At 43.8% G+C, this 25995-nt stretch overlaps 1 protein-coding gene across 4 annotated transcripts in view; it reads right to left on the bottom strand.

Annotated features, from left to right (window-relative positions):
• The window catches only part of LOC148443271 (heparan-alpha-glucosaminide N-acetyltransferase-like), a 735097-nt gene that overhangs the window by 487642 nt on the left and 221460 nt on the right, over positions 1–25995 (bottom strand). For all 4 annotated transcript variants that reach the window (XM_088463038.1, XM_088463039.1, XM_088463037.1 and 1 more), the window contains one exon: positions 14934–15016. In XM_088463038.1, the coding sequence (XP_088319164.1) occupies positions 14934–15016 (83 nt within the window). The remainder of the gene's footprint in view (positions 1–14933; positions 15017–25995) is intronic.

Here is a 25995-nt window from a genome sequence, read left to right on the forward strand (position 1 = left end):
CTGTATAATTCCTTTTGCTCCTAAATTGTGTCTGGATCAATTGCGTGTAACTGTCTGAACTTTTACTTGAATAATACTTGTGCTTTGGAACCACAGATTCCAGGTCTAAGTCTTTATTTACTGTATGACTGCATACGCAAATTAGTGTCATCCTTAGAGGTTTATAGGAAGGATTTTAGCAGGTACAGGCAGGGGTATATAGAGGTTCATTTTAATATCGTTAATACCATCACCCCAGGTGATACCAGCACCCAAGCCTAGATCACCATCCCATCCTCTGTTATGTCTAAATTACAGCTGTGCTCCCTGTTAGATTGGGGATTCATTGTCCACTTTACTGGATGTGAGCTCCATTTTAGTCCATATCACCACACCCCCTACACATCTTCTGTCCTGGGCTACAGGAGGAGCAGCTGCACTCTGGAATACGGTTGCATGGATTTGCCCCTCTGACTTGCTGAAATTCAGATAGAGAGGCCATGGGTAGGGAGTAGGGACACTATATCAGAGAACACAGTTTTAGCTGCTTTATTCCATTTTTTTAAACCATATCCTCCATTTTCACCTTTTGAAAATATGTTTATGTGAATCTCAGCTGAGGCGTTTGTGATGTCATTATGTTTAATATATAATGCACATTATTTAGCACTTTGTTGTGGTCTTGTAGTCGGCGTGTAGACTAATCATTTATTCATGATTGAGGAAAGAAGTGAAAAGTTGAATTTTTTTATTGCTAACTTTGTGTTCTTAAATTGTAAAGTTTCCACTTAGTGTCACAAATTAATTTAATACGTGTTGAATATTACACTTAGTGTCACAAGATTTTTTTATGAATACACTGCGTGTATTCATAAACCGTGTCAATATTTTTTACGAATACACTACGTTTACCACTTACAGTGTCACAATATTTATTATACACTGCGCTACCACTTACAGTGTCACAAACAATACATGTATGAATATTACACTGCGGTCTGACAGGCATCGTCACAGTAAAAAAAAATAATAATATAGTACACTGGGGTACAGCACATAATATATAAATTTTCTTATTAATTATATTATTATTAGCTTTTATTTTTTTATACACTGGGCACCCTTGGATGAACAGAGCACCCCTGATTGGACACAGCAGCCCCTGCCCCTGGATGGACACAGGAACCCCTGAATGGACACAACAGCCCCTGAATGGACACAGCAGCCCCTGCCTTAGATGGACACAACAACCCCTGGATGGACACACCAGCCCCTGCCCCTGGATGGACACAGAAACCCCTGGATGGACACAGTTGCCCCTGCCCTGTATAGACACAGCAGGCCCTGGATGGACACAGAAGCCCCTGGATGGACACAGCAGCCCCTGCCCTAGATGGACACAACAACCCCTGGATGGACACAGAAGCCCCTGCCCTTGACGGACACAGCAGCCCCTGGATGGACACAGCAGCCACTGCCCCTGGATGGACACAGCAACCCCACTCCTGGATGGACACAGCAACAAGTGGATGGACACAGCAGACCCTGGATGGACACAGCAGCCACTGGATGGATACAGCAGCCACCACCCCTAGATGGACACAGCAGCCCCTGCCCTGGACAGATACAGCAGCTCTTGGATGGACACAGCACATCCGTTCACTACACTCTCCACAGTCGGAGTGATAATGGGGCCGATCATGGGATCTTTTATATCATCCAAAACCCGTGAGAAATCGACAGCGGGAGGATGACGTTTTGCCTCGTTTTGAGATCAGAGTACGTCGGTTCTCGTCTCGCATCTGCAAGTTTGGGTGGGTCCGGTTCTCTGAGAACCGGACCCTCTCATCTGTAATTTCTACAAGGCTTAAAAATTAGAGATGTGTGGTTCAGTTTTCCTAAAAAAAATTACACAGCCAAACTTAGGGGTTGAAACAAGTGGAGTACCAGTTCAGCTCACTTTTGGGTTTACCCACCCTCTCTCCAAAAGCATTGTAGATATGTCACATGACATATCTTTATAGCGACTAGATCGGCCATAGCTCAACTTCGGAGAAACCCTGATCTCTGTCCCGTTCTAAGATTGTAGGATATGTTCAGAGGAGTTATGACATGGAGACCAATGGATTAAAATACTACACCTCTGCTACTTCCCCTTTGACCAAGTGGCGATTGTGGTTTGAATACTACTCTACAGCTAATTCATTATAAAAGTCAGTGTTAGGGAATCCACCTTTGTAATAAGTTCGGGCCATTGATTTAAACTACAGAAATATACGTGAATTTCTCTAGCTATTTCTGTTTGCCTTTATATTATACTGGACCTAATATATAAGTTTTACTGTTCAGTTTTGCTCATTTTTTGCATGGGTGAATCAGGATTGTACCCCAATCACCTCCTCCTTTCTTCCCTTTTTGTAACCCCTTTTGTTTATATTGAATCAATGCTTTAATTTATATGTTGACTTTTGTCTCTTATTATTCGTATTTCTATTTGTTATTCTTTATATATAATTGTGATTTCTGTTTGATGTATCATAGCCATAATTGGCTGTATTTTCAAAAATGTTTAATAAAGCTCCACAAGTAAAAAAAAAAAGTTGATGGGCAACATGTTGACTTTATCAGAATATTGACATTAGGGTTGGGCTGCAGTGGGAGGTTAGGAGAGAACGCTGGGCCACCAGGGACGATATGTCAGCATTGTAACATGTCGCCATTTCATCACTGTCTACATGATAAATGCCAACGTCTACATTAAGATCATGTCGACATTTTCATTCCCCTAACAGAATCACAGTTTTTCATAGCAGGGATGGCAGAGATTGCCCATGGATCCAATCATAAGACATTGTTGAAGAATACACCTAAGACTTTGTCTAACATTTGTAATCAGCAAGTGAGAGATCTATATACCAAGTGGGGAAAGACTCTGTGGTCTGATGAGACCAAGATTAAATGTAAAGGTGGGTGCTATGTTGGTACAAGCTTAAATCTGCATGTACTCAAGAAACCTCTCTCTCTCTCCCGCCTGCCTTGTATTATGGTAAGAGTAGAAGGCTATGGAGTTGCTTCTTTGCTTTATGAATTAGAAATGTATAAATTACACTAAAATAGACATATATTTGAGTTAAACTTGATGCAGTTTGCAAGAGACTTCGGAATTGAAAGAAGATTTATATTCCAATAGCTTACCCTCCAACATGACCCGTTCCACCAGGTACAACATGCTTTGATCCTGGACTTCCCACCTAATTTATGATTGCAGCAGCCTGTGTTGAACTAGTTAATAGATGAGAAGGTGTTTCACCACACGTGGCTGCAATCATCAATTAAGAAGTCCAGGAGCAGAGCATTTTGTACCTGATGGAAGGAGTCATGTTGGAGGGTCTGCAATAGGGCAATGACCTAATGCATACAGTACAGCAAGAGCAACACTGCATTGACTTGACAACAAACAAAACAAAAAAAACGCCTTATTTGCTTATTCAAAGCCCAAATTCGATCCCATTGAGAAACTGTGGTATGATTTGTAAAATCGCTGTTCACCAATGGTCCCCATCCAACATAAAGAAACTCAAGAAACAAGAAATGGGTGCAAAGTGTCCAGATGTGCAAAGCAGATTTAAACTTTCTCTAATAAACTCACAGCTGTTTAATGGTGATTCTACAAAGTATCAAACTAATACCCCTTTTCCACCAAAATTCCAGGTCTAACCCAGAGTTGGAACAGGGTTCCTATCTGGATCAGACCCGGAATTTAGCCGGCGCCGACTCGGGATATTCCCAAGTCAGCACCGCTCACACCGCAGTCAGGTCTGCATAGACCCAGCTTTCCCGGCGTGAAAGTGGACGCTTGGAGATGACGTCATCTCCAAGCGCCACTGAAGCCGGACCAATCGGCCGCCTTGCTGCGTACTGCAGGTCATCAAGACCCGGAGTGCGCCGTATACACAGCAGGGTTTCACGGGCTACGCCGTGTTAAACCCTGCTATTTACCTGGGTTGGATTGCCGGGTCACTCAACCCGGCGATCCAACCCTCACCCCTTTTACTCCAAGGAGCTGCCCGGGTTAACCCTGCAATAACTCAGGTTTTAGCTCCGATGTAAAAGGGGTATAAGGTGACAATTCAGTTATGCTGGATATGCCGCCAAGCAATGCTCAGGTGTACACATATTTGGTAGTTACAACAGCCAATACATTGCCAATTTTCTTGCACACCTATATGGGTAAATGAGGTAAAATCTGAGAGGGATGGCTCCGGCGATGTGCCGTCCTGGAATGCGATGTACAGCACATTGCATGCCATTCAATTCAGCCCCCTAAGAGGCCTAGATGCTTATCATTTATATTTAAGTAATGGAAAAGCTTTACCGTTTTAAGAGAATTCTTGAATAACTCAATTGTGAGTAAATGGTGTATGAAAACAAAATGTTAAAAATACTAAATGGGAGAATTAATTTTATACCCAATCTATAAACAAGAACCTAAAGAAATATTTAATAATAAAATATAGGGGACCGATTCCTAAAGAGGGAACTAAGGAGGTACAGTATGCTTTATAATTAAAAAGATAAATTGTAAATAATGACAAATTGAGTTTAAGGGCAGGGGAGGGAGGTTTCTTGGAGAAAATTAGACCAGTTTTTACAAGGTCAGCAATTGTGACCTCCAGCTTCCTGTTTCCTGAAATATCTGATTTGTGACCTATTTAAGAGACTTTAATGCAATTGACTGATCAGTTTGTCACTACAATTGACTGACTGTAGATCTATGGTTTTGAACTACAATATTAACCATGCATTCTGCTGCATCACAATCTCCAAACAAATGTTGCTTTAGTTACACTCCCATTATATTTTCAGTAAGGAGCCCGAGTTTGAGTAGAACAATGGGAGCAACAAAGTTGAACCATATATATACAATATTAGTATGTGCTGCGGACCAGATGCAGTAAATAATAATTTCCCTTTTATTAGGTTAGGTGGTCAACTACATTTAATTTGTAGTCACCTGGACATTAGCAACACGTGTATAGTCACGGAAATCATTACAATAAAATATTATCGACCAGTTAACAACAAGATAGAACTTTAAGGCCCTGATTCAGAGCCGGACGCTCTGACCAGAGCGCTCGCTCTGAATCAGGGCCCACCTCCATAATTATGGAGCGTCCTCCTGGACGCTCGTATAGCTGTGGGTCACCACCCACAGCCTATATGAGCGTGCAGGTTGATGGTCGCGATGGTCTTGACCATCGCGACCATCGCCACTGCGAGCCGAAGCCTGCGGTTGAGTTTCTCAACCGCAAGGCCCGGAGTGATTTTGGCTCTATCAGAGCCAAAATCACTCCCACTGACATCACTAGTGATGTCAGTGGGGTCGGCTTCTGATGGTAGGCGTTCCCTTGGGAACGCCCACGTCTGGGAACGCTCCCTCTGTCCGTTGGGAACGCTCCCTCCGTCGTGCGCATGCACAGTGCACACCATCGACCCACTTGCGAGCGGACAGCCGCTCGCGAGTGGGTCTGAATCAGGCCCTAAGTGTGGCGGTGAGTGCTGCAGGTAGTGAGGTCGCCCTGACCTAATAGGAGAATCGTATAGCAAGTCTACTGCGCTCAACCCTATCTGTGGCATGTAATCAAAAATCTGATGAGAACTGGAATAGCTGAATAGTATCTTTATTGGGTAATGTTATACAACTTATATATATATGTGTTCACTGACAAGCAGTGTATACAATGTTGCGACCCTGTTTTATAGCAACATAACAGTGTGTGAAGAACAATGGGGGTAAAAAGTTTCCACAGTGGATACAGAACAATGGTGACCTCTGGTCTGAGGTTTAAACAGTTCCTGTAGTATAGGAGAAAGTCACTGAATCTTCATAGAGCTGCTGGGCATCTGTGTGCCTTATAGCTTCTGTGTATGTGTTGTGGTAAGTATAGACTTCAGGTGGACGAATGGTGGTCATTCGTCTACCTGTAGACTATACTTACCACAGCACATACACAGAAGCTATAAGGCACACAGATGCCCAGCAGCTCTGTGAAGATTCAGTGACTTTCTCCTATACTACAGGAACTGTTTAAATCTCAGACCAGAGGTCACCATTGTTCAGTTCTGCATCCACTGTGGAAACTTTTTTACCCCCATTGTTCCTCACACCCTGTTATGTTGGTATAAAACAGGGTCGCAACATTGTATACACTGCTTGTCAGTGAACACATATATATAAGTTGTATAACATTACCCAAAAAAGATACTATTCAGCTATTCCAGTTCTCATCAGATTTTCTATTACACTCACACATGCCACACACAGCGGTTGAGCGCAGTAGACTTGCTATAAGATATAACTTTAGCACTCGCTAAAGGGGTTATGTACTCCGTTCGCTATTTATCAAACAGCGGTAAACTAAGATTACTGCTGTGTCGCTATACCGCTTACGCCATCTATGGATGGTGAGAACGAAACGTTCCCATTGCCGGCAATGGGGACCCAGCAACAGCCTTTGTGGCTTCAGCAAAGTCTTCCAGGCTTTGCAGAGCCCCCGCCGGGTGAAAGTGTGATGTGCAGACTGTCCGTCACACATGAGCATGACATAGCAGCCCGTCGCTGGCAGCGGTATCCTGCCAGCAACTGCGAGAAGGATGCCACCGAGGATAGGGATGTTGCTGGACCTCGGAGTAAGTAATGTTAAATACCAACAGCATATTCATTAGTATCACTGCGATACTAAACGAAATATGCCGCTGTTATTAAGGATCATTGTTAAATGGGGCCTGATATTTTGACTTAAGCAAACACCAATTTTGATATCACTTTAAAACACAACATATTGGTACTGCCTGGCAACTATCACGATGGTCCTAAAATAAGGGTATTTTACCCCCACAATTTTTTTTTTTATACTTTTTGAAAATTTCCCAATCCCACTAATGCTTTGCACAATAGTTGCTCATTCTCTGTGCTTTAATTACATGTTATGTTCTGTAGTATTAGAAAGAAAAACCAGCATACTGCACACTGTCATTAGACATGACCCTGCTAACAAGCATTTAATGTTTTCTGCAAATAATCCACTTAAGATATAGATTGGCTAATGACAGCTATAACTTCCTGGGGCACAGCAGAAGGTCACAGACCAGCATTTTATAAGGCCTCCCGTTCTTCAGCAATTTTGTCATTACACAGCACATTCTGTTAACTGTCAAGGTAGTGCCGAAAGCCATTGAAGGAATGGGGCAACATGTAATTACTTCTGCACCCATAGGTCCCTATTTACTACAATCCGCATTTAAAATGTGGTAGTGCGATATTTTCACATAAATTCGCATCAAATTTAGGAAATATCACAGGAATTTATCAAAAATCCCTTGCAAGGACAGAGCTTGCGATACAGCTCCGTCCCTGTGAATCCTGTCTGCAGTCTTCTCACTGTATACTTTGCAAAAATATTCAGTGAGAAGGTGCACACGCATGCGCCGACCGGCTCACCATACCCCCCCTCTTGTGATCGGTGCTCCGTGATGTCCTCTGGGGCTCCGCTCAGCTGCAGCTGACCAGGGTCACACTGCAGGAGTCGGGACATCACCGGAGCACCGATAACCCTGGATGCAGGTAAGCTTCTTTCTTTTAAAACATTTTTTTTTTTGCGCTGATCACTGGGGCCAAGCCCCCAGTTCTGCTCTGCTTGTTAGAGCAAAGCAGGAGTCAGGAAACTGGGGGAAACCCTGGACAGCACCATCTCCAGGTGGTGTTATCACAGGGCTTCCCCCTGTAATTATTTTATATTTCCCAGATCACATTTCCCATTACAATTATGGGAAATGCGATCTGCTTACTAAAAATAAGTGATAATTAAGGTTTGGAGTAGAATTTTACGAATTCTACTCCAATTGCCCTTTAGTAAATGTATCTGACACTAAAATAATGTTAAAAGGGTGTGAAAACACCCTTTTTACTTTATTTTAGTAAATATAATGTTAATAAATCAGTCCATAGAAACCTTTTCTATGCACAGTTTGATATTAAATTCCCCATAGATTAAGAATGCAGGTAATTCTGTTGCCACCAAGCTGTTCATGTGTATGGACTTTTATAAGGCATAGGCACTGAAAAAGTTAAAGGTCTAGCATGCTCAATTATATTTAAGGGAAAGTTAAGTCAACGGCATCAAAGGCTCATTGTGTTAGCATGGCTGTGTCTCAGGAAGCCTGCTGGATATGCATAAATTGGCATGTAACCTGTTTGTGACCTCACTGCCTCCTCTTTAAACTGCTCTTTGCTCCCTCAATCATCACAATAAATTGAAAGCAGAGTTAATGGTTTTAGTATTGAGATCTATTACACATGCATGTATACATATCAGCTGCTTGAACCTGTTATCTTCCAATGCGAATTATGCACAATAAGCAGAAGGTGGAACGGGTGAAGGGAACATTCTAAACTGGGGCTAATCAATCTCCTATGCAGTATGCAGAATGGGTTCTCTAGAGCCTGCAGTGGTACTCTGTACTGTACAGAGAACAGGTGTTTGTCCTTGTCTGATGAGGATAAAACAAAACTAAGGGGCTACTTAATAAACATAATTATCTAATTTCTTCATTATATTTGCTGGAGATGGTGAGATTTATGTTTTCTCCATATTTAACTGGAGTGAAAAGCCTGGAGAATCTTTGATTTGTTTATTGAACACACTGCTTGCCCCATTGATTCTAATGGGAGTTTTCTCCTAATGGTATTTATATAGTGATATTTATCCCTTTTTTCTTTTTTAAAACTAACATAACATTATCTGTGGATGGTGTTATCTTATCTCCTCCCTCAGTACCTTTGATATGCGATGGTAGGACTTTTATTTCTCATGTTTTTCCCATGATTCATTACTTCCCAGGCTCCGCCCCTCGGCATCGCTGGCCTGTGTTAGTTGGTATTCCGGATGAAAGGTCAATAAAAAAGGTTGACTGTCATTATGTCGACACTGACAGACACCGAATAAGTCGACAGGTTCAAAAGGTCGATGTAACAATGGTCAACACATGATTTTTCATGTTTTTAACATTGTAAGGGTTATGCACTTAGAGGACAGTTAGGTTTAGGCTAAGGGAGTCACGGTTAGGCACTAGGGGAAGGGTTAGCTATTGTCAAAAATATTAAAAACAATGCGTCGACCATTTTTGTGTCAACCAGTTCCACGTCGACATTTTGAACCTGTAGACCATTCATGTGTGAACATTTTGACTATGTCGACTTATTGAATGTTGAACTAGTCAATGTCAACCTTTTTCTTGTCAAACTTTTAATCCACACCCGTGTTAGTTTTCATAGCTGACAGAAGTAGCTGTTTAGCATAGTTGAGGTACTGCAGATTTGCTATACCTCATGTGGAATTGTTATGATGAAGATATTATATACATGTATGTTACACTGTTTTTCCAGTTTAAAATGATACACAATGCAACAGCAACCACCCCCTCCCCCGGTATACGTTCAGGAAGCCGGCGGACGGAATGCCGACCGCCGGCTTCCAGACATTGTTATCCCGACTAGGGACGACAGGCGTCTAAATCTAAACGCCTGTCCTTTGACCGACGTCGGTAGACCGGCGCCCTGCATCCCGATCGAGTGGATGCCGAGCGCCGCAGCGGACAGCCGCGGGGGGGGCTAGGGTTAGGGCTCCCGGGGTGGACTTAGGGTTAGCACCCCCCTGGGAGGTTAGGGTTAGGCTAGGGGGAGGGAGGGTTAGTCACCCCCGGGGGGAGTTTAGAGTTAGGCACCCTCCCGGGGGACTTAGATTTAGGCAGCGGGGAAGGGGGGGTTAGGTTTAGGCACTTAGATGGGGGATTAGGGTAAGGCACAGGGAGGGAAGGTTAGGGTTAGGCACCCCCCCGGGGGACTTAGGTTTAGGCGGTGGGGAAGGGGGGGTTAGGTTTAGGCACTTAGAGGGGGGATTAGGGTTAGGCACAGGGAGGGAAGGCTAGGGTTAGGCACCCTAAAGCAGGGTTAGAGTTAGGGGGTAGATTAGGTTAGTTATTACTTACCTAGGGGATGATCAGGATTTCTTCCTCTGTCGGCCACGCGCTGTCAGGATTTTAACCGCCGGCCAGGGGTCCATCGGTAATTCATACCGATTCCCCTCCCCCCACTCCTCCAGCACACAATGTAGCTGCCCCACCTTCCCCTTAATTCTCCCAGTACACAGTGCAGCAATCCCACTCCCTCCCTCCCCCCAGCTCTCATCAGCACAGGTGACACAGCACACGGACGGCTACCGCTCCAGGATACCCACTGATCAGCGGCAACAACCTCCGTCCCTAGCCCAGCACAAAACAGCATGTGCTGTGCTGGGGAGGAAGGCTGCTGCTGCCACTGCTGGCCGGGCAAGGATTCTGGAGCGGTACCCAGAAGAGAAAAACTGGAAAGCGCTGCAGCAGGCTGTCCACGCGCAGTGCAACAAAACTGATGAGTTCGCCAGGACAACCCATTTTCGCTTCTTCAATTAAATATGTTGGTAAACAAAAAAAAATTAAAACTCCTCACCCCCCCAAAAAAAATATATATAAAGAAAAATATGTTTATTAGGGGTCTGTTCATCATCGAGGGCCGGACGTGTCACGGGCCATTTAGTGATGATGATGGACCCCTTAGTACTTATAAGTAGTATCCTCATAACCTACTAACTCTGTATATCTAATGCAATTCTTATGTATGGTCTATATTCTAAGTACATAGCTAAATATATGTTGTTGTAAAGAAAGGATAGTAGCAGCAAGAATACAAATAAAAAAAATTTCAAATAAAAACTCAAGTTGATTTAATTACAAAGATTCAATTGTGTTGTAACATTATTTGAAATAATTAGCAATAGGGGACTCCTGTTTACTTTGTAAAGCAGCCAGCAAGCGTTTCGCCTACCCATCTATTATTTTCCAGACTGGGAAAATCCCCGGAGATAGTGTGCAATGATGCCTCTAGGTACCTGGTTTACTTTCTAGATCTATATTAACAAATGCTCCTCTCTATCCTCCTTAGTGACATGCACACAACATGATTTGCTCCAACCTTTATTCTGTCTATTCCTGATAATTAGGATGTGTAGAGTAGGATAACAAACAATAATGTCTAGTAAGTAATTTCATTAAATATTTTTCATTGTTTCCTTTGCAAAAGAAAAAAATAGATTACACCACAGTGAAAAGAAACACAGGCAGATCAAAGAGTTACACATCTGCCAAGTTCTCGTAAGGTGGTGAATAGCTGAGATGAACAAATACAGCAAGAATGGCAGGGCGCCGGTGCTCTTATTAAAAAAAACATAACTGTTTTCACATTTCAAAATAAAAATACAACAAAGAAAGAAATTAGTGCTGCTACCCTCTGGTTAATATGTATATTTGTGTTGAAATCATTTGGTTTCAAAATAAGTGACTTCCTATCTACAATGAAAACTTCATGCATAATCTCCTCACATCATCAGAATTGTGAGGTTTCCACACCCCAGAGCCTCACGACTTTTATGTGCCTGTGGGTGTCCTTATATAAAATGGGTAAACAGGTTTCTGGAGGTAAATGGGGGTTTATGTGATGGAGGTGAACACGCATATTGGGTGTTCTGTTTCTGCAACAATGTCTATGAGACTTACAGATAGGATACGTAATGTGCATGTGAAGAGTGACAAAGCCATTGGCATAGACTTTGGTTTTGATAAACTACTGAAACCGTGGCATATACTTGTGATTTATTTTCCTTAATCCAGAGGTTCCCAAACTCCACCATTACAGTCCAGGTTTTAAGGATATCCATGCTTAAGCACAGGTGACTTAATTACTACCTCAGTCAATTTGATTTAACCATCAAGACTCAGGCATGGATAGTCTTAAAACCTGGACTGCAATGGCGGAGTTTGGGAAACTGCTTAGTGTATCAGCAACATATTCTACAGTGCTGTATATTAAAATATCATTATTCCGTGGAGCTTACATTCTAATTTCCCTACCGCAGTAACACACATATGCCACTCACAATTTTTAGACAGATTATTTTAGTACCTTGTTTTTTTCCTGCATAGTAGTGTTTAATAGTTCGCCTTAAATTAGGGCCAGTTAAATCAAGTAATCAAGTAATCAACCAGTGCCCAAGGTCAAAAGTATGTGAGTGTAGTTTTATGTACATGACTAGGAATAGTGTATTGGAGGGAGCAAGGTCAGAAGTGTGACACTTTGCCTAGTGTGCCTAGAAAGCTTGCAGTTGCATTGGCCATACATTTTTGATAAAGTTACAAGTATCCAGTATTTGGCTTTCAGGATTTTTTGACACTTTAATGGGTTTGCCACAAGGCATACTTTTAATACAGTGTAGTATAAAATCTTCCAGAAAGTGTTTTGTGTGACATTTAAATCAGGAGCTGTCCAACATTATGAGAAAAGCAGACGCATACGGAGAGAGAACGCACAGCATCAGTTTTCTGGAATGCAGTTAAATTATCCTGATGGCTTTGTATAGTAACCTGTTTTTAGTGCAGAGCAGGATGTGCGGAAACCTTGTAAAACACATGCACCTGGATTTTTATGAGGAATCCGCTGCAATAACATGTCATGGCATCATCATCTGGGAAATGGAATATGGCAGCAGTGCCAGTTTCTTGGATACTGGGTGACTGCAAAGATGCAAAAAAGGAGACTTGCAACTGGAGAACCTCTAATAAGCTGAAGCTTGATGCAAAGAGGAAGCCAGGATACATCTAAAACATGGAGAGCAGGAGACCCACACAGGCCCACCAGGCATTCATGCGACAATTGGAAGCAATCAGGTTTATTCTGTACTCAGCATAGAGGGCCTCAACCTGTCCAACTCTTCCTGACAAACGGTGCAAACCTTTGCACCTAATTAAACCGGGTCCCTTTGTGCAAAAGTAGGCAAAGGCGATCGCTACAGAGAGTTTGTGCTGCCAGTTTGTACTTTTGTATATAGCCTTAGAGACTATAATGCCCAATTGCTCCAAATATTAATACATTTTCAGAAACAGAATAGTAAATATTTATGAACAGTCATATACATAGCGCTGACATATTACGCAATTCATTAGTGAGATTCCCTTAATCATTCAATGCCACTATTGGCGTATATAGTGGGTACAGACCCTGCACCCATTAATACTTACCTCACCAGAGTCCCACTTCAGCGCTGCAGTAGCAGCGCAAATCACCGGGAGAACAGCCCGGTGACCATTTTTCTCGAGATTTGAGCATGTGCAGGTGTCTGCAGGCGCCATGTTACCAGAGTCTACTGCACCACAGAGAGAAGGGGGCCTGCATGGAGTAGTCTGCACACGAGCCCCCTCCTCTCTCCTCTCTTAAACCGCCCCTGCCTGCCACAGTGAAGCTTACAATCTATACCACACTCATTAAAGTTAATTATGTCAGAAGCCAATAAATCTACCAGTATGTGTCAGGAGTGTTGACGGAAATCCATGCAATACAGAGATAGGACTATGGCCGGGATGTACTAAAGCTGAAAATGCAGTAACACCCCAGGAACTGAGGTTTTACTGCATTATCCATATGTACTAATCACCGGAATGTGATGCTTATGGGCTTCTTACCGGAACACTTACCCTGAGAGGGATTTGATCGGATCCCTCTCATCACCCCCCACCCCGCGGCCACCGTACTTCTGCGCATGCGCATAAGGATGCCAGAGGGACTTCTAGGTATTAAACCATCTGTCCGGGGGCATCGCAAAGGACAGCTCTTTTGGGAATCGGGAGAGCTGTCCTTTGCGAAGTAAATGGCATTTCTAGGTACATACCGCGGTAATTAACTGCGGTATGTAACCGAAGAGAGGCGGGATGTACCGCATCGTGGATGCGATGCTCAGTACATCCTGCCCTAAATGTAGTGGCTAATATTTAATTAAATATATCTTAGTTTAGAATGAAATGGCTGTAACGACAAATAAGCAGCCTAAAATATGTTCTTATCAGATGCCTCCAAAATGTTAGAATATGCAAACATTTATTCTACTCTAATTGCACATAACCCAGGCTTTGTTCTCTTCCTTTCAGTACTCAGTATTAAGGCAGGTAGCTCTGCATCCACGCTGGCACAGGGCACTATCCCAAATACACCCCATCCTCTGCAGCTTCTGCATCCTGGCTGGCAGTCTCTGTACCATGACTGGACAGAAAATTGCTGCAGCAAACTATTAAAAAACCAAGCATAAACTTGTCTCAGCATCAGGCTAGATAAATGTGCTCTGCAGAAACCCCTAAAATGCAAAACACAGAAGAATAACTCATTCACCTCTACTATTCATATTGCTGAATATATGACCTTCTAAACATAATTACAGAATAAAACCCCTTAGGAAGATTAATATTCAGAATGGGTGACTTTTTCACCACCAGATTTTATTGACGAGTACAGTTATCATTCCCTTCCCTTTAAGTAATGCTTTTACTTCTAGGACATATCCGTTCAGCAGTATTAAGTATACTGTTATTTTCTAAATAGCTGGTATCATTAGTGTGTGTTGTTGCAGGTGTGCAAGTCTCTAGGTTTTATCTACTAACAAAGCCTGAATGTGCAGTATCAGTAGTAAGATTTATTGTAAACAATGAAAGCAAGTGAGTGATTGGTGGATCTGACATCCACACATTTGCATTTTGTTAGTAAATAAACCTCCCCTGAGCTGCTACAGGACTGAATGCCAGTCAGACACCTGGGTTCCACATGTGCACTTGTGGTAAGAGACAGGTGAGAAGAGCACCCAGGCAAATACTCTCATAAGGCCCTTATACAGCTCTTGCACAGCAGCATGACAACTGTAGTAATTTCATTGTGTTACAGGAAAGATTTATATGCTCAGTAACCCAAAAGAATAGATATCAAAGTAGGTCTACATGAAGGCTTATTAAAAAATGATCAAATGATCAATAGCACACATTACCCCCGAAATGTATCCAGCGAGAGCAGGCGTCTGTGTTTGGAAACATTGGCATCTTGTTCCGGGTTAACAGCTGCATCTGAGTCCTATATTGAAATAAAAGAAGTAGGTGCTTAGTTATTTGTATACTAATAGTGCATACACATGGTCAGATTTAAAGGACGATTTAAACGATGACGATATAGGTTATCTTTTGATAGTTTAAATCGCCCTTTTTTTTGCCCCCTCAAACGACCAAATGATGCGCGGGCACGGATGGTCAATATCGATATCGACCATCGCCCGTGCATGCAAGCAACCTGGTCGATATCGACCAGATTAGCCTGGTTACTATAGGTACCCTCAATCGTTGATTGAGGGTTGTTATAGTAGTTGGGGGAATGGTGCATGTGCTGGATGTCCAATACCGATCATCCAGCACATGTAGGACGATCAGACAACGATATCTGATCGTTGTCAGATCTGACTGTGTGTACGGTCCATAAGATTTTGACACAAAAGGTATAGAACAGCAAGAAAACAATTGTTAATATAAAGTAGATTGTATAAAACATTGGTGTGTGCCATACATTTCATTAGGGTGTGCAAATAGGTAAATCTAGAGAGGGATACCCTACACAGAGGTGCGTATCTTGCATGCTTTGATGTCATCCATCCCCAATTCATCATCATGTCTGTCCAAACTCGCCCATATCGTTATATCCCCATAATCAAAACTCCCTCAACTCACTTACCTATTTCTATATTATACCACAGAGTTGTGACCCCAATTCATACTATGCTAAATAAAATTAGGGATATGCGCCGGGCCATTTTTGCTGGACTTGGATTTGGGTCTGATTCGTCGTCCGGCTTTGGATTTGCCAAACTGCTGTGACTGGTTTTGGATTTGTATTTTTTTTACAAAAATGTACAAAAAAAAGCTAAAATCACATAACTTAGGCTTTATTTGCTCATAGAGTATTATTATCCTCAATAACATTAATTTCCAGTCATTTACAGTCAATTTAGACCACCTCACAGCTCACAATATTATTTTCACCATTATTGGCCAAAGGCTGCAGTGAGCTGGCATGTTACTCAGAGACAGAGCAGCGGCACAGACACCGCAGTTTAAAGCATATCTATGAAACATTGCCACACAGCAGTGGCAGAAATGAAAGGTAGTGCAAGATGGAATTGTCATTGGGCCCTCCCACCCACCTAAAGGGCTAAGGCCCAAGGAGTCACAGTGCTTGTATACACAGAGGGCTACGGCCCAAGGAGTCACAATGCTTGTATACACAGTGGGCTATGGCCCAAGGTGTCACAGTGCTTGTATACACAGAGGGCTACGGCCCAAGGTGTCACAGTGCTTGTATACACAGGGGGCTAAGACCCAAGGAGTCACAGCGCTTGTATGCACAGGGCCAAGGAGTCACAGTGCTTATATACACAGAGGGCTACGGCCCAAGGAGTCACAGTGCTTGTATACAGTATAGACAGACAGAGCCGTAACTAGACTTTTTGGTGCCCTGTGCCAGAAAGAGCATTGGCGCCCCCCTCATTTTTCAAAGGGACATAATGCACCCAAAAAAGGGGAATGGCCTCATGGGGAAGGGCCAGGGAAGATATACGAGAGGCCAGGAGATGCTGGGGATGAAATAAGAGGAAGCTGCAAGTGAGAATGATAATAAACAGAAATTTGACAGGCCCAAACAGTGCCCCTTGACCTGTGGTGCCCTGTGCAATGGCACCGGCCGCACTACCCTAGCTACGGCCCTGTACACAGAGGGCTACTGCCAAAGGAGTCACAGTGCTTGTATACAGTACACAGTGGGATAGAGCACAAAAAAAACATTAATGTTTTATACTTTTTTTAAAAATATTATTTTACTATTTTTTTTTTTACACTGGAGCAGATGGGCATGAGTAAAGCGCAGTAGACATCAGCATGCCTCATACACACAGCCACTTGTGAGTCTGGACACAACCACTTTAATCAGCAGAGTATAACGCAGCATACATCAGCGTCCCGTGCAGTGTGCCCCCCTATACTCAGTCACTTAACAGCACAGCCACTTGTGAGTCTAGACACAGGCTACAGCCACTTTAATCAGCAGAGTAGCGCAGCATACATCAGCGTGCAGTGTGCACCCTACAGTCACTCTCAACAGAGCCATTTTAACATATGCAGCGTGCGAGTGAACAGTGAAATGGCACTGAGTCCTGGTTGCGCCACCTTATATAAAAACGAACTCTCGGGAGGATGACGAGGGATCAGAGTCAGACGGGAACACCCGAGCCGAGGACTCGGATCCCCGGTGTTCAGAGCAGTTCGGATTGCACAGAATCCGAACTGCTCATCTCTAAATAAAATTGGACTGTATTTTATATAGTACATGTACAACTCACTGCACTGCTCTGTCCTAAGCTCCTCCAAGGGTGGAGATAATTAGGGTGCAAAGTGAAGGGGACAATGCTGCTATGTCTTGTGAGTTTCTCCCATGGGAGCTGAGAGGGGGGGAGCATTACCCGGGCTTGATGGAGGTGCCCGGGTCCGACACTGCTGCCCCTCTCTCTTACCGGTCAGCAGTCCAGCACAGGCTGCTGTGTGCTGGGCTGCAGTGGGAGACTGTTCACTGATGCAGCAATCTCTTCTCCACTGACTGTGGGGGGGAAGGGAAATCGATCACACTGATCGTGCCCCCCCCTTTATTTGCGCCGGCCAGACAGGCTTACAGCGCCTTCCTACGTTGCGCTGCAAAAAAAGTTTTTTTATTCCTCAGGGTGTCTGACCACGCCTCCTGCAATTAGGCCACACCCCTTCTCCGGGTTGCCTCTCTATGGCCCTGGTGTCTTCCTCACTGACACTTCTATCTCATGGGAAAGCCAGTGGCACTGTAATTCTGTCAACAAGCATAGAGATGGTGTCTCACATTAAGGTGTGCACACAGAGGTGGACGGAATTGCACAGTTTTCACACACCTCCTTGCTGCATTTGCGTGATCCCAGCACTGCGGCCCAGGTCGCAGCCTGGAGTCACAATCGGTGACTCAAAACAATTGTGACCATGGGTCGCGTTTGTTATCGATGTTCCATTGGCCAGGCTGCGGGAGCTAAAGTTTCCCGCAGCCTGGCCGGCTCCTGGTAGCTTGCAAGGTCAGGAAGTCTGCGTGCATCCACGCAAACTCTGGCCTCGTCCCTCCCAGGAATGCTGCCAGGGAATGCCTAGCTCAGCCTCCCAAATGCTGCAGCCGTTCGCAAGCGGCCCGGTGTTTGCGCTCTGCGCTGCGACCGGCGTGCGCGAGCCCCGCTGGGCGACTGAAGTTCAGTCGCTACAGGGCTCGCAACAAAACGGGGCGGCTGTCGATGGTGAGTGACAACTCGCCCCGTTTTGTGGGCAGGTAGGGGGCGTGGCTGGACAAAAGCAGGCGTTCCCTTAGGAACACCTGCCGTTTGTTGGGCGGGCAAACTGACATCAATACTGATGTCAGTAGTGGACTTCCTGCTCTATTAGAGCAGGGAGTCCACTTGGCCTTGTGGAAGACTAGACCCTACAGCAGGGTCTCGTCGCAAGGCCGATGGTCGCGATAATTGCAATGGTCTCCTGGGTTGTCTCACACAGCTTTGTGAGCGGCCGGAGAAAAAAAATAAAAATAAATTAAAAACGCCCACAGACCCAGCCAGCGGCCAGCGGCTGCGAGCGGGTCTAAATCAGGGCCAGAGTTTGAGAACCACTGAGCTACTTAGTTTATACTTCATATAATTAACTCCAGCCAGATGCAATGAGAAGTAATTATGTAATGCCAGCATGTTCATTGGTTACAGTGGTAATTGCTCTTTATTAGAGTACTATCAAAAGAGTGCTAACAGAGGACAGAGTAGTGCTGAGTTACTACGGAATAGCTATGGCACTGTGGAACTGTATAGACTAGCATGGCTCTGTATATTAGACTATACTGTGGCCGTTATGGCAGCATAGGAATTCATGTGACCATTACGGTGGACTGAGGCTGTATACTGTATATTGGAGTCATGGGGATGTATGTGGTGGGATGGCGCTATGTAGTATGAGCACTGAATACAATGGACATGAGGCAATAAAATGTGCCTTATACTGTAGCTAGGTGTACTGCTGACAGTATTTATTGTACCGTGGATAGGTGTCCTATCCTTTTTTCACCATATGGCACAAGATGCATAGATGCTCCGCCACAGGTAGTGATTCTTGCACTTTCGTACATTTTCTAAATTTCTTCACATCATAGCTGCAAGTTGCTTATAGTGTACTAGGCACTTAGGATTAGTATTTATGTTGCAAAGGAATTAGTATAAAGTTGCAGATTAAGCACAATGATGTGTGGCGAGATGCATGGCGCGGCTAACTTGTATCAGTCCTCAGTCTTTTGCTTAATCACTCAGATTAGCATGTGAGTTGCACACAGCAACTGCACGTAATGCCCGTGTTGCAATGCATTGTACATTTGTTGCATTAGTGATGCTAATGAGATGCATATTTTATACAAAATAGTGTGGTGCACCTGTAAGGGCTATTTGGAGTGATTTGAGGTTAGGTGTATGTGGACATATCTGTAGCATGCAATACACAGTTTTACTGTGCTGTGCCTATCAAATAACACTGCTGTCAATCTTTTGCCTTTTGCAGTACGATGTGCCCGATGTGAACTGCATTGCGGTGCAGCAAGGTCTGTGCACTACACTGGGTGTGACCCAGGTATCACACTGTGCACATTGTTTCCAGTTAGAGATATGTTCTAAACCCTCCTTAGAGATCTGTACATTCAAATGGGATCATTAGTATTATTTCCCTGCATTGGTTATAAGGCACAATGATCCATATGGCTACATGAATTTTCTGAAAAGTATAAGGGGCCTATTCATCAAACGATAAATGGCCTGGTAACCATGCAGAAACGCTAGTTACCGGGCCATACATCATCAGGGGTCCGATGGTATTCAGCAAACTCAGAAAACAAAGTTCATCTTCAGACGGCGCTTGCTCTCGTAGCCCCACTCCTTCCTATGGGAAGGTGTTCCGGGGATGCGAAGAGGGATCCGAGCGTATCCCTCCACCGCCTCCTCACTACCTCCCCGGCGGATTTGCGCATGCGTGACCCGAGGTCTGAAGTAGCTGCAGAGCCGGCCCTAGGCATAGACAAACTAAGCAAATGCCTAAGGGCACCCAAGCCAGTCTAGGGCCGGCAGCGCTTTGGGGCATGAACAGCCAGGGCAACAGTTGTTGGCTGGGCAGAGAATTTTGCAGCTGCTACTGTCACTGTGCAGCGTCCATGATCGGCGCTCAGCTGACAGCTACGATCTGGCTTGGCAGCAGCAAACAGTAAGCGGGTAGCTGCAGTTTGCTGGGATGAGGCACTTGGATGACGGCTAGTGGTTAGCATGGGTGCTGTGCTGGGAGAGGGGTAATGGGTGCTGTGCTGGGACAGGTGTTGTGATCTGTGCTGGTAGAAGGATGCTGTGCTGGGTGATGTGTGCTGTCCTGTGATCTGTGCTGGGTGAGGGGTGTTGGGAGCATAGCACAATGGGGAAGGGGCCACAGCACATTAAGACCACGCCCCTTCTGTGAGGCCACCCACTTTTTCAGGATCCTATGTGGGGGCACCACCCAAAATCTTGCCTAGAGCACTAATTTGGCTAGGGCCGGCTCTGAGTAGCTGTGATACTAACCACGGGCACAGCTGCTTTTCGGAGCAGCTGACCCCTCACGTTTCCCCCGCTGCGAGTTCAATACTTCATCATCGGAGGCCATGCGATGATGAATAGGCCCCTTAGTGTGTTTTCATCAACAAGTGGATCTTACTAACTGTATTGAGGCTTGTTTACATTTGGATGTAAATAAAATTTATGACATCTCTCAGATGTAACAGTACACGTCCACTTTAACGCCACGTTCATGGGTGATGCTTTCACAATCTCCCTGAAACACTTTTCAAAAGTAAGCAAGTATGTGTTACACAGGTGCTTTATTTACTAATTTAGGGATGTGTAAACAGAGGTTCTACAATTACATTGAGGCTTGTCTAACACAATGACCAACAGATTAATGTGCTACAGTATCATTTTGAAGAAAGGCAGCTAAAAGCATAATGCCACCCTCCCTCAACTGCATGCTGCACCCAATGACAAGGGACAAGCGGTCCTAAAAAGCAGCAAATCTCCTTCCACTGCAGCCAGAAAAGGGGTTAAAAAAACAATCAAATCTCATTTTATTTTTGGGTGCACTACCCATCATTCTTTTCCCAGGAAGTTTGACTAGTATTGTTTGCATGAGAGCATATAAAGCAGAGCCTTCATTACAGGAGGAGGTTTTTCACCATGAGACACTGCTGGGCCTCAGCAAAGATTGAATTACTATGTAAACAGAGCAGGAAGGATGCTCTGTCTAATTCCCTGTGATGGATCTACATGTCATTCCCAGATGCCTGATAGCTGGGGCTAAACTGGCAAGCTGATCCTCATCTGCTAGGAGACAAATAGCAACAAGCATAACTCCCTTTTATTTAGCGGAGATTATGTTTGCCACTTGCATTTATAGAGACACCGAATTCTTGAAATATTCAAATTATTATCAACCTTATGGAAACACCATATTAACCACTGATAGAAGTTTTATGTATGAAGATTCGCCTTCCTATCGGCTCAAGGCCTGCAATCACCCATGAATCCACCTGCCAAATAAATGACACAGACACTGTCAACCAGATTGCCAATTAACAATTAGGTCAGCTTTACTGATAAAATTCAAGGTAGTATGGTGGCAAAGGAAAAGTGACGGCCTATTGAATTGTCAAATTTTGTGTGTAACTTTAACTATAATTAACAAAAACCACTATAGTTTTCCCTAAATAAAATGACCACCATATAAGAGGATGGGCCCAAGCTCCAGCCCAACCTTCACCTCAACTCGAAATAGGGCTGTTAATTGGCCTACTGCCACCCCCATTCGGAACAACAAAGTAAAGGGAGGTGGCCAACTGCCCACCCCAACCTATCCCAACTTGAGGTGTCTGTCAACACCTCACCATGTGAGAAAAGGAGCCCACCTGCCCCAATCCTCCACAAGGTAATCGCCTACTCTCCCGTTGACAGACTCAGAAAATACCTCAGGGCACATTCAACTGTAGACCCATGACAACTAGGCCATCCCACCTGCAAAGCCGACACCTACAATTGGGATGGGACCGTCCACACTCAGGCAGCAAGAGAGAGACCGCCCACACTCAGGCTGTGTCTGAAGAGAAGGGGACCACTCATCTCCTCATGTCATGACCTAAACCTATAGGTCACCTACAAAACCTAGCAACCACAAACTCCTTCTCCCTTCCATGTGTTCACTGAATTAGCAGCCCCCAGGGCCTAGAGTTTTATGTCACTGTGTCCATATTAAATGTCCTCCATTATCTTAGAATCACTAGAAAACTTGTTTCCCCTGAAGGTGCCAGTTTGTGCGTCACTAAAGCAGATGGGACTAGTGCACCTGTATTATGTGAATATATGAAAAGAGTAAAACTAGTACTATTGCAGTGATGCATAAGGGGAGATGTACTAAGCCTTGGAGAGAGATAAAGTATCAACCAATCAGCTCCTGTCACTTTACAGGCTGCATTTGAAAATGACAGTCAGTAGTTGATTGGCTGATACTTTATCTCTCTCCATTTTCTCTCTCTCCAAGGGCCTGTTCATGATGTTAATTATCGGGGTCTGAACGGACTCAGATAATTAATATTCTAACTTGCCGCAGAATCCGGAGCAATTTATCATTGCTCTGATGTGGTGAAAGCTGATGTGAAATCAGCTGTTCCCGCGAGCGCCTTCACTGCTCCATTTGGAGCAGTGACGGGAGTGCGCATGAGCACAAGAGCCCCAACGTCCGGCGGAAGGAGCCGGACAGGGGCGGAAGGATCCGAAAAAGAAGGAGTGGGTATCGGGAGCATTTCCCATCTTAAGATGGCGGATGCTACCGCACTCAAGCTCCGAAAATATTGTATTTTCAGAGCTTTATGAATTCTGTTCCCCTACTACTGTATGGGGACAGCGGGCCATTCTGCCAGAGATAGGTAAGCAGGAGATATCTGTGATACTAGTGTATGGGGACAGCGGGCCATTCCGCCAGAGGAAGGTAAGCAGGAGATATCTGTGATACTAGTGTATGGGGACAGCGGGCCATTCCGCCAGAGGAAGGTAAGCAGGAGATATCTGTGATACTAGTGTATGGGGACATCGGGCCATTCCGCCAGAGGAAGGTAAGCAGGAGATATCGGTGATACCAGTGTATGGGGACAGCGGGCCATTCCGCCAGAGGAAGGTAAGCAGGAGATATCTGTGATACTAGTGTATGGGGACAGCGGGCCATTCCGCCAGAGGAAGGTAAGTAGGAGATATCTGTGATACCAGTGTATGGGGACATCGGGCCATTCCGCCAGAGGAAGGTAAGCAGGAGATATCGGTGATACCAGTGTATGGGGACAGCGGGCCATTCCGCCAGAGGAAGGTAAGCAGGAGATATCTGTGATATCTCCTGCTTTACCTTCTTGATGAATGGCCCCAATAGTTAATTTTTTCACCTGCTTTTGTAAATATTAAGTGATGATGAATAGGCCCCCAAGGCTTAGTATATCTACCCCATAGACTTAATAAGAAATCCATCAGATTACAGTGATTAGTAGGTTGCCAGTAAATGAACATCACGTTGTCTAATATTTGTCTTACGCAAAATCACATTAAGAGTATTATTGTGCATTTGGTCAATAGTGAAAGGAGATAAACTTCTGGTTACAAAACTGTAATAGCAGGACTGCCCATGTACCATACAAACAACCAACTCTGCAGACCCTGACCCTAAACCCATGACAAGATGACGTCACACCTAGGGGGGAAAGGCTGCTGGCTCTGGGAAGTAGACCACTGCTCGGTAGCTCTACAGGCTGCAAGGTGCCTCGCCGGTTCTGCAGTAGCACTACTTGCTGCAAGGCGATGTAAGCCACATGTAGGTGCCACACACAGGGCCCTGCACCATGTGCAATGTCACAGGTTGCATGCCCCTACTTACAACCCTGCAGACAACTATAAATTTACTTAACTGATAAAAATCACTGAGAATTACCAAAATATGATAGGAACCAAGGGAGGATATTTATTAAAGCTTTAAGAAGAGAACAAGTGGAGGTGTTGCCCATAGCAACTAAAGTCTAGCTATCATAGCTATCATTTTACATATAGAAAAATGAGAGCTGGAATCTGATTGGTTGCTATAGGTGACACCTTCCTATTTAGAAGGTTTAAAAAAAATCTCTTAATGCTACAGAGATGTAAGACCAAAGGATTAAAAATTCAACTTCAGAGCTGGTGTAAGGTGGTGGGTACATAGTATTCCTTGTCTGCATATATTATATAACGCTCTATCGCCTAAAAACTTCTGCTGCTCTATCTAAAGTTAAATCTTTACCCAATGCCAAAACCCCTAAACATACTCCTCTGTCATCAAAGCTAGGAACCGATTGCAAATGGATGCTTGCCTATTTCTGTACCTGCAGGGGGTGAAGAAAGCTCTTCAGGAAATTGACTCTTATCTCCAAACAGGATTAGGGGCTTTTGTGAGTAATGGATATTTGTAGTCCTAGGACTTCAAAGATTATACAGATGGCAGCAACGTTCTGATTGGATGATAAACACATACAGCAGAGTAATAAAACAGGAACGGGTGTAGATACAAAAAAGCCCATTTCCTGATAAAAAAACAACAACATATATTTAAATTATGGATATAGTCACCTGCTGGTCAAATGTGCTGCATTTCTGTTAGCTTAATTGTTCTTTTGTCATTAAACAAAATAAATTAGATTTTTCATGAACCACCACTAAAAAGCTTTTAACTACTTCATTCCCAGTCTATTATGCAATATGAAGAAAACAGTACAGGCAGAGGAAATAAAAGAAATCTATTTAAGCTGCATACACACGTAATGATTTTAGTAACTAACGATTTTCTTCATATTTTCCCTTGAAAAAGTGAACGAAAATAGTTTATAAAAATAATTGGTTACTAAAATACTGAACGATTGTGTGAACGATTTTCATGAACGATTAATGATTTTTTAATCATGCATACAGTGAATGGACATCGTTCATCGTTCATTCTGTACAACATGAACGATTGTCTGAACGAAAATTGTTAGGTTGGACAGTCAGAATGGACGATGTGCTACAAACGGGAGTGTGCTTGAACGATTATCGTTCACCCACAAATAATTAACGATTTTTTAAACGATTTAACAATAACGACGTCGTTATAGTTAAATCGTAAAAAAAAATTGTTATGTGTGTACGCACCTTAATCAAGTGTTAAAAAAATTCTGTTTACTCCATAAACATGTACATTAAAACAGAGATAGAAAATGCTCATGTAACACCCTCTTGTGGCTTAAGTGCTTGTAACACCTAAGAGGAGGTGGGAACACGGGAGACATGAAAAATTCCAGGAGATTGATCCTGGATGAGGTAAGAGAATCAAGTGTCATGGGTATATGTGTAGCCATCTTTAGCATAGATCAGGTTTATACTATTGTATATGTTCTCGGAACAATCTTTCTTCTAAAGTCAGCAGCTGAGAGCATGGGTGCATGCTGGGAGTAACCAGTGGCTGATTGAATATGGAGAATGTGGGTACCCATAGATGGGATTACTCACTACAGTACTGATTAGAGAAAGTTTGCCTGTCGGGGCTAGTGGGACCATTAATCACCTACCTACCCGGCCATATCACAGGGAGAAAGTAGTATCACTCTCATGTAATTAGTGGCTGTCAGATCTTGATACAAGTGAAATTTACTATATTTAAAGAAATATTGATTATGCTGTATAACAGGTGAATGTGCTGAAGCTATTTATGTGCCAGTATGTTTTTCAGGTGTGAAATCTAGAATGTACGTGGACTCTTGTTCACCTTGTTTGATTCACAGGATCCGTCAGATTGGTAACCTAAAGCTGGCCATACACTAGATCATCTTACACACTATACGATGTGCATCTTCCCATCTGCTGTTCT

This window comes from Taudactylus pleione, unplaced genomic scaffold (genome assembly GCF_031769625.1).
Source record: "Taudactylus pleione unplaced genomic scaffold, aTauple2 ptg001314l, whole genome shotgun sequence".
Classification (NCBI taxonomy): Eukaryota; Metazoa; Chordata; class Amphibia; order Anura; family Myobatrachidae; genus Taudactylus; species Taudactylus pleione.